The sequence below is a fragment of the Mytilus edulis genome, chromosome 8 (genome assembly GCF_963676685.1).
Source record: "Mytilus edulis chromosome 8, xbMytEdul2.2, whole genome shotgun sequence".
Taxonomy (NCBI): Eukaryota; Metazoa; Mollusca; class Bivalvia; order Mytilida; family Mytilidae; genus Mytilus; species Mytilus edulis.
Genome location: NC_092351.1, coordinates 21,262,330 through 21,273,266, shown reverse-complemented (window position 1 = coordinate 21,273,266; position 10,937 = coordinate 21,262,330). Strand labels below are relative to the sequence as shown.

Here is a 10,937-nt window from a genome sequence, read left to right as displayed (position 1 = left end):
GTGGACATTTGTTTTATCAATCTAATATGCGCAATCGGTTAACAGGGTACGTAAATGTAACATACAGTTAAGGGCGGTTCATATTAAAAGCTTGGGGCATTTAAACACAAGCTAAATGCACCATTTAATTTATAATATAGTGGTTTTTTTTATCAATTTAAAAGGCGTAATCGGTTAACAGTCCACGATATCATACATTCGGATGTGAATAAATAACTTGATATAGGCAAAACTGTAATCTCCAACTTTTTCCCCACTTCTTGTTTTAGTGCTACGTTCTGAAATAAAATAAAACTGTTAGTGTTTGTTTTTTTGCGTTAGGTTTTATGAACAAATGAACCAATATGCTTCGCCTCAGGCCAATACAGCTGGCCGAGGACCAATAACAAGGCCAATTCAGAAATAACCACGTAATGATATCTTTATTAATTTACTACTACTATGGAACAAAATACAGAAAAATTTTAATTATTCAACATTTAATAATAATAAAAATAAACATTTGACACAATGTTTGAATAGTAAGAATTTTTTTCAAAGAAACAATAAAACTACTAGTCACGTTATTCTTGAGATGAAACAATTTCACTAGATACTGTGCTGGTACATGTTTTACTTTTCTTATTGCTGCTAGAGACAATATTGATATTAATGGTACCACCACTAATAACGGCCCCACAAAACAGTGACAACGGATTGTCTTGTTTTTCTGACTCAGAGTGAGACTGCATTTGATTACTAGATAGATTGGTCATTTGTGCTACAGATGAACCTGACTCAACTATGGGAACTATACTGCAAGGTTGATGTACAATTTCACCAATTTGTCCATCAGCTATATCAGAACTGTCATGATACATGTTTTCAGGTGATTCCGGTATCATAACGCTTGAAATAGTATGGGAGGCTTCTTCTTGTTGTTTAACTGAAGGAACAGAATAGTGATTTAAGGACCCAATATTTTTCCAACCGCCCAACTGTGCAACCTCTGTAACTGGCTTACCACTCTGCAGTAAAGCAGTGGCAAACGTTTTTCGGCCTGAGTGATTGACCTTACGTCCTTGCAATTTTCCTTTTTCAGCCATGTTTTTCATGATCCGACCTAACTTGTCCCTTCCTACACATTGTTTGGAAAACCAGACATTTGTTTTTCGGTCCACTAATGGCCTTAAGTAAAATCTAGAGTCATGGTCTACAGTCGGCCTATGACGACTGTATTCTTTGTAAATATGTATGGGACATTTTTCTCCTGCTTTTGGTTCTTCAAAGACTTTGGGCTGGACAGGTCTGTAATCTCCAACTTTTTCCCCACTTCTTGTTTTAGTGCTACGTTCTGAAATAAAATAAAACTGTTAGTGTTTGTTTTTTTTCGTTATGTTTTATGAACAAATGAACCAATATTGACCTCGGCTGGTGGCCTCAGTCAATATTGGTCCTTTTCTATTAAAAAAATATTAAGCTTGTCATTTCTTCAGGTTGATACGATTCTGGTTCTTGAAAAACAGCAGATATTGGTTCAAGATTGTAGTTTTTGTACATAAGAGCTGGAACACATTCATATTAATACATCCTTGTAACTACTGATACTTAATTAAACTGAGTCAGAGAGAATTTGTAAGCGTTTACGGTCATGTTTGTAACGGCGCAATATATAAATGTGCATGCAAATTCGCTTTTTCGTCGGAATATATTTTATTTTCTAATAAGAACTTCATGTAGCAAACAATAATATCACCAAAAATGTCAGTAGCATATGATACATACCATTAAATTCTAAATATTCCTTGCCATTGGATGTTTTTTTAAGTAGGACATCTCCCCATAACATATTGACATGATCCTGTTTTCCTCTCAGACCAAAATATGCACCATTGTTCAACCAAATTGCATTTAGAAGAGCTTCTGGATTTTCTATATAAAAAAGTATAACAGAACTTCAATTTTTGAACTATTTACAACATTATTTTATATCAATTTAAATGCACAATGTGAAATAGTAAATAATAAGTATACTTCCTTGTAAATTTCGTTTATTTTTATTTTGTTACAACAGCAACATTAAACTTTATCTTTTTACATGATATTTGTGAAGTACTTTCTAAAATTTACCTATATGTTATATACATGCAATAACTTTATGAAAAAGAGATAATACATACGTGTACCAATAATTCCTTTCCCCCTGAGAATGGCAATTTCATCTCCTGTCAAGGAATCAGCTTTATTTGGTTTGTTGCCTTTTCCCATGGATTTCAGGGATTTCTTTTTTGTCTCCAGTACTCGTCTTGAGTGAGCAAACTCTGGATCTTTTTTATACTGAAGTAAAAAGTGTGTGAAATTATATTACTTAAAAACAGAAATATTTTAAAATTCAGATTTAATTTAAGGCAAATAAAAAATCCATTACAAGTCATGTGTTTCCACTAAAATACATTTTCAAAAACCTTTGTTTCATACATAATTCGTAATTTTTTAACCGTCTTTTGTTGTTTTTTTTTTATGTCAAAATACACTTTTACAGGGCTTAAATGAGAAAAATGTGGGGAGGTATTCTGACCGTGCATCAATGCCATTATTTAAGTTAAGTTCATAAAAAAAAAACTTAGTACCTCAGGATTGGCAGCTTATGTAGATATATAAGTTTCAAATATTAAAATTAAAAAAAATGTACCTTATAGTGAGTTTCATATCCCTGAAGTATCTATCCAAGCTATTATGAATCCCATGTAGACTGTCTGGTTCATATTCTGTCAAGTCTCTCTTTCTGACTCCCAAAAAGAATCTTGCTAACAGACTGTCTAGTTCTTTAGGGAGATTTTTTGTTGGGTCCCTCATTTCACCAACTGATACGAAGAAGTCTCTAACAATTTTCACATCACTTTTAGTCTTGGATCCGGTGTTTTTGTTCTTATTAATGTCAAGAAATTGATCAGTCTCTTCATCAGTGAATATTTTGAATCTACCTACATTTTGCTCGTCATTTTCTTTGTTATCGTCGTCTTGATCATCATCCCGTAATAATTGGGCAGTCATGTTAGTCTGTGGCATAGTTGGTTGTTCAACTTCAACTTCCACTTCTAGTTCCTCATAACGTACAGAGTTTGCGACGCGTGTCACATTGTGTCTGATTGCCTCCGCCTCAAGTTCGGCCAATTCTTCATAGCGGAAGATATCTTCCACCAATGCGTCCATCATTTCTTCTCCGTTTGTTATTTTTTTGCGTTTAGACATGTTTGTTTTTGTGTGTAACTGTGTAGAATGAACAACAATGTTTTGCAGACGACTGTTTACATAAATTTGTCTTCATCGTTAATTTCTAACTAAAAACCAGAGAAGTTCCGAAAATCCTGTATTGGCCGGATCGGAACTGGGCCAATACAGAAAAAATCTATATTGGCCTACTTATTCTGTATTGGCCGAGTTGCTACTTTTGTATTGCATAGACAGTTATCATCATATTAAGTACAATAAGAGAGTAGTTAATTAATAAAAATATATACATAGACATTTTTTCTATGAATAGTGTATTGACTTGACATACGTTGATATATCAAGTCGATACACTATTATTGTCTTTATACTGCAATCTAGAAAAAAAAATCAATTGTTGTTTATTTTGTTATTGTTATTTAATTGATTTAACTATTGGGAAAAAATCCCCTTTTAAAAAGGTCTCATATCTGGCGGAGAAATATACAACACAATAAAACGTACGTTACCTGTTGAAACCGATCGATGGTAAACGAATTCGTTTGAGTATGGACTAAAATATCTACAATAAGCATAAATCATAATGATTTATAGTTTTTAAATAAACAATATTATCATGTGAAAAATGTGTTTCCAATAATTGTGAAAGAAATAAGTTCAGTCGTTCTACGTTTCGTTGTATCCATTGGAACCACAGGATAACGCGGTCGTCATGAACATTAAAATTTAGTTGCGGTTCTACTGTTTATATATTCATGAGAAAAAGTTATATCGTGCCAGTGACTAAATATGAAATAGAAATACAGAGTCAAAGCATTTTGACTTCTCAAATAGAACGAGTGCAATATTAAATAATATTATTAATTCGTATATTTTAACTAATTTGATTCGTTTAGGGATAGTCACATGTTAAATTATATTTTCAAAGGTAGATAAAAAACAGCGGGTAGCAAAAAGCATATTGCACAGCATAAAGCATATTGCACAGCATAAAGCATATTGCACAGCATAAAGCATATTGCACAGCAAAAAGCAGATTGCACGGTTATTTTTAGAATATCTAAATAACCGGTATACTTTGTGACGTCATGTATTGAATTTCATGATATTGTTACAAGTTTTATGAAAAAAATATCTATGATTGATTATTTGAAGAAGAAAAATGTGCAAGTACATAAGATGTAAAAAAATAAAAACAACAAAAAAACACCAAAAAAAGTAAATGAAATAACAACTAATATGTTGTTATTGTCTAGGAGACAATATGATATCTATAAAATTCCAACTACATCTAAAGACGATACAAATATATCGACCCAAAGAAATATATCCTTGTATCGACCTCATACAAAGGCTATAACTGTGTAAAGTACACCATACCCATTTTTAATTCTGAAACTATTTCTTATTCTGCAAAAAACATATATAATAAAAGATAGATAAGGAAACATGTAAAAATAAGTTTCAATTTTTGTAATTTGTTCACTTCATTGATTTTTTTATTTTTGTTTAGTATCCAAGCTTTACAATTGACATCAAGTGAACAGTGATCTGTATCTAAGCAAACATTTTATTGTTGCAATCAAGAATTATACTGTGGTAGATGGTTCTCTTTCATAACTTATGTATTGCTCTACGTCCTGCCGAATAAAGCGACATCATCTACTCAATATTATATAGTTACATAAGTAACATCGATTAAAGATAAGGGGCGAAAGATACGAGAGGAACAGTTAAACTCATAAATCGAAAACAAACAGATAACGCCATTGCAGAAAATGAAATAAAAAAAATTAGTACACAAGAAACAACATAGAACACTAAAGACTGAGCAACACGAACCCCACCAAAAACTAGGGTTGCTCTGGAAGGGTAAGCAGATCCTGCTCCATATTTGGCACCCGTCGTGTTGCTCATATTATTATAAATCCGGTAAATAGGCTTATTCGGTAGGTCACATTATTAAAAAGGAAAAGGGTTGTAGTTACGACGTAAAAACATATCCGATATCATCTGCGAAACGGTTATTCCATAACTGTCAATCAACTCGTGATGGCGTCCGTAAAATGTACGAAGGGATGAATTCCCTGTTAGCAGCAACCCTCTATCAAGGCAATCATGATATGAAAACCAAGCGCGGGAATATCGTATCAATTGGAAGTCATATACTCCGTATGTAGCCGCTGTTGGAATATTGCTACATAGAAATGCAAAATTTACAATTGGGAAGCTGAAATCATCTCTTTTGTCGTAAAATGTAGTTGCAACCGACCCTCATTGTCATTTCTAGATGTAAGTCAATATATGACGCAGACTTAACTGTATCTGTTGTATCCTGTATCTATTGTTCTATGGGATAGATGCGTTCAACATAGTCACCAAATTTAGAATTATTTAGTGAGAGAACATCATCTATATAGCGGAAAGTATAGTTAAAGGATATTGCTAACTTAATTTTTTTCATCCTAGGAAGTTTATGTATGAAGTCAGCCTCATAACAATAAAGAAACCAGTCGGCAAGACGAGGGGAACTATTGGTTCCCATTGGAAGGCTGACAATCTGTTGAAAAACACGTCCTCAAAACGTAACAAATATTTTGTCAATCGATAAATCAAGCATATTTGTAATGTCAGTTTCAGATAATTTTTTATTTGAATCAGTGTGATCCTTTACAAAGTAGGATTTGTCCCTCCCTTAGACAATATATTTGTATATACGTTGGGCATTTTTTTTTATGAAACAAAGCGAAACCAACTCTTTCACTTTGTTTTTTAACTTTGGAATGGGGAATACTTGTGTAAAGTGTAGAAAAGTCGTATGTTTTAATACTATTGCAAGATGAAAGAGGTTATGGCTGTTGTTATATTATAGTTCGTTTCTGTGTGTGTTACATTTTAGTGTTGTATTTCTGTTGTGTCGTAGTTCTCCTTATATCTTTGATGTATTTCCCTGAGATTTAGGTTGTAATCCGGGTTTGTTTTTTCTCAATCGATTTATGAATTTCAAACATCGGTATACTACTGTTGCCTTTTTTTAGATTGTATATACTCTAAAAGATTTTTGGAATTTTTTAGAATCCACATCTGATTCACTCCAAACAACACCAGTTGCAACTTTAATCAGAAACAGTATTTGTTTATAAAGTCACAGTAACAAAATATGAAGCACGGTAATTTTTCATTGTGGTACCGTTATAGGGCTTCTAAAATTGTAACACTCCCAGTGTGTTGGCGAAAAACACAGCAATGTTGGTTATTGTCATAATATAAAGAAAACGAAAAGATCACTTAACTTATTCAAAGAGCCATAGTATTACAGACTCATTTCTTCCTCTTCCATCACACTTATTTCAACTCTAGAAAACATTAGGAAGCTCACAACTTACTCGCGAGATCAACATTAACAAACTACGTGACCCATGTTTTGGTTGAGGATATCTTTTTCTATTAAACCATTATTTAATATAATGAGCCCACTTTAACAAAAAAAAAACATGAGATAGAAATACCTATAAATATGACTTTACAATTGAATTCTCTTTAACCTATTGTGAAACACATAATTAAGTGTTAGGGATCAAAAAGGGTATATGCTAGGGGGCTTGAATATATCGTGATTTTACCACGGGTTGGGCCGTTATGACAAATATTGTGCCCTGAGCGATAGCGAGGGGTAAAATATCGGCATAAAGGGACAACCCGTGGTAAATTATCGATATGTTCAAGTCCCCATGAATTAATACGATTCTAATAGGACAAATACGGCAATTGTTTTGGATCGAAGCGCTCTAGGTAATGGCATCATTTGCCGTTCCCATAAATAAACGCACTATCAAGTTGGCGTAAAAGAACGGAGCAAACTGTATAAATGATGAGGCTTTAACTATATACAACAACATATTTAGATAAGTTTGGATAAATCTAAATGATTATTGTACTTTTATGTCTCATATTTATGCAAAAATGGTTTATATAACACATTTTAGCATCATTTGTTTACGTTTCCTTGTTGTAATGATTTTCGGTTTCACAAGTGTGTATTTTCCCGTAAAATGCTAATATTCTGACGGCATTGGTCTATGACGTCGGGTAGCTCATTCATAAACAAACATATGACGTGGGTGTACGATCGGAACAGCCCAAACAGTATATCCTAATTTGACCACGGATGTGTACTCAAAGCGTTTGAAGGACGTCATGTTAAAAAGTATATTATAATAATTGTGTGGCGTTCTTACCCAGATTTGTTTGAAGCTTAAAAGCTTAAATATATAACCTAGAACAGCGGGTATATAAAAATACCCTTTTAGACTTGGTGTGTCAATGTAACATCACTCTCTTGTCTCCGACCATTGGGATGATCTTACAATGGCACACCACGTTCTCATAGGATAACTATCGTCATTTATCTGGACGTTAATTTATTTCCTTATTTGTACTTGACATTTAAAACATACAAGGCACTGGTGTTGGGTTTAAACTGCGAAATAAGTGAAAGTCCTGCTAATGCTTCACTTAAATGCAAAAACCGTTTGGTTGATTCGCCTTTTTTTCTGTGAAAGAAAACAAATTCTGTTACGTCGAACAACCCATTGCATAGATTAACTAATGATACATGAATACTATTTACTTTTTATACGTACAATAAAACGGTTTCTTAATACAGGAGATGATTCCCTAATACAGGGACATATTCGTTTAGTGTGTCTGTAACTTTGAGGAATGAAAACAGTCCCGATCAACCGTATACCAATGTACCTGAATTCAGATATACATATATCTCATAAAGATTTAAAACAATAATATCATGAAAGAGAAAAGCTAGAATCTTCTCTGATCATGGAGTTAAATAAATAATGGCCAGTGTTTCAGGCAATCATACTTTTCACTGACAGTACACTCACAAGTTCAATTTACTCTTACAGCAGATGTGATATGAAAAATAATACGTTTTATTTATATCAAAACAGACATGTACTACGACTAGTTTTTATTAATTTTCAAAGAATATTTACCGTCAGTATAGTTTAACTAATTTGACTCGTAAAATCTACTTAAATTGACTCGTATGATTTAGATGTTGTTGCATTCAACTTTGGCAGAAATCACTTATTTGATGAAAATTAAATCAAGAATTTTGTAGAAAATCCACAGACTTTAATACAGATATTTATGTTATAAAATTTAAAGCATGGTTTACTCACTCGTTTTTCTATGATCAGCTAGCGTTTATTGTTTACAAAAAATCCTAAACAAACTCTCAATTCCAAAATACCTCGAGCTGAGTCACTGTAGTCGAGTGCACCCTAGAAGGTGTACTTGAATTGGTTCATATTTATATTTATTTTAACCAATATCTAAATTCATAAACTTGTTTTTAGGAAATTATTGCTAGCACTGCATGCAATAATCCTCTATCTATCAAGTACCTGATTGCCAAATATCAGAGTACAAAGGAAAAGGCTGTGGATTTTCTATAAAATTTCTATATGTTTAGCATCGAAGCAACACAAGGATACATAATCCTTAAGGGTCATAAAGAACCATATAATTAAAAATTTGCTGGATACGTATACATGGTATAACAAATTGTTTTGTGTAATTTATATAGCCAATACATCTTAAAATCATTGTGATGTCAGCATTACCGTTTACATTAATTCGAAGCGCTTTTATCTACCAACTGATTTATGTCAGCCGATATGTAATACAATCTTATTTTGTTAAAAGTCTAGAAACCGTTAAAAGTACAGCAAAAATATATGTTACTTCATTCTAACTTAAAAATTCAGGAAAATAACAAATTAATATTTTTGATGAACTATTGGCATATTCTTGTTCGTTTGAAAATGTTTCTGTGATAATAGCTGGCCTGCTTCTTTATGTAGAACGATACATTTTTGTATATTTTGTTTGGCAGCATTATAGATTAAAAAGATATGATATAATATTTATGTTCTAGTCGTACGCAATAATCTCATGAAATGTGTAAAGATAAACAAATTTAATTTAAAACAGTGTTCTAATTATATTTTCAAGACCTCTCATAAACATGATAAACTAGAAAATAATGACTTTATTGAACTACAAATTTAAATTGCATATTTCATGTTGGGGTCTTTTAAAGTTGATTATACTATTGTTTACTTATTGTGGCGGCTGTTTGGGGTCCGATGTTGCTTAAATCCATGTTGTCTAAACTCTGGTATAAATGTAGTTATTGAAATATATACTAAATGTCCTGATTTGCATATGAACAGAATAATTTGTGTCATAACCTTGACTCAACAAATGTACCAGTAGAATAAGAATGAATAAAATGTCAAATAGCAGATTGAGTAATACTCGCAAAAGATCATTTACGCATTTTGTCATCGTCTTTTGTAAACTCTATGATATGTATTTAAATGACCACGTACTTATTTAATCTTAATATTCTGCCATCAGGAAAATTCACTTGTTCGGATGACGACTGGTTATTATTTGGAACAAGCTGTTACAAAATTGGAGACACTTTAGATCATCCAGCCGCAACCATAGTATGTAGAGATTTGGGTGGATACATTATAATGCCAAAGACACCAGAAGAGATGGAGTTTGCAAAAAGTCTTCAGAATATGTAAGTTGACTTTATCATAGGTACCAGGCTTATAATTTAATACGCACGTTTCTTCTACATAAGACTCATCAGTGACGCTCAGATCTAAATAGTTATAAAGCCAAAAGATTAAAAGTAGAAAAGCCTTGAGGATTCAAAAATCCCAAAAATTGTGCCAAAGACAGCTTAGGTAATCTATGCTTTCACAAATTGAAGTATAGTTTTAAAAGTAAAAATATAATGTAACTGGAGCATTCTAGATTTCTATACTTCGAGAATTCTTATTTGTTTGCCGGCATGACGTAAAAACTACTTATAGATTATTTCAATTTTTCTAAAGAACAACATGTAATGTTGTTGATTAAAAGTTTATCTATTCCAGGCCCTTTTTTTCCCACATGATCACTGTGTCTAAACCACACCGGTTAAATTTGTTCGGACTCGATGGTATCTAACATCCGGCACAATGACGGAACATTAATAGACAGACGAAAGATAGGTTTCTCCTTATTTTCTTATTTTTTTTTATGAAATCGAAGAATATATATTATACATATACAACTATTTTCTATTGTGATATGCAATATTTTCTACAACCGTTCTATATTAACGAAGAAATAAGTGAAAATGCATGTCAAAATGACGAATTGAGTGAACCTTGCCTCGAAATTGTTTAATTTCTCGTTAAATTGTTCACAGCGTACGGAAAGAAAGGTACGGGGAGATAGATACTGACACGGAGATTGCAAAACTTGTTTTTATGAACATCTCAATACTTGTTATTTTGAGTATGGAACGAAAGAAATGGGTCATGTCAAAATGGAACTGGCCGGTTTCGTCAATGTTTACCACCCGGTTTGGTCATATATTTCACAATGCATAACCCGGTTTGGTAAAATAAAAAAAAATCATAATCGCATTGCATTATAATTGATAATTTAACTTCAGTGTTAAAAAGGAGTTTTGTGACCGGGTCGTTGGAAAACAAGTTCTTTCACAGGACAACGGCTTATTATTTATATGACTAGTCTCAGATTCAAATGAATAATAAGCAAACACTAGAATTCCTACTCTTATACGGAACACAAATAATTTTAATTTTACTTTGCATTCAAAAATTTTTAACAGC

The 10,937-nt window shown here is 32.4% G+C and overlaps 1 protein-coding gene across 1 annotated transcript; it reads right to left on the bottom strand.

Annotated features, from left to right (window-relative positions):
- Window positions 1-560: 560 nt before the first annotated feature.
- Window positions 561-2,336, bottom strand: LOC139486934 (uncharacterized). Its single transcript, XM_071271977.1, has 3 exons — window positions 2,160-2,336; window positions 1,765-1,911; window positions 561-1,333 (listed from the first exon to the last, which is right to left on the bottom strand). Exons 1-3 carry the CDS (start codon window positions 2,245-2,247, stop codon window positions 564-566), a joined length of 1,005 nt encoding a protein of 334 aa, XP_071128078.1. The 5' UTR covers window positions 2,248-2,336; the 3' UTR covers window positions 561-563.
- Window positions 2,337-10,937: the final 8,601 nt, after the last annotated feature.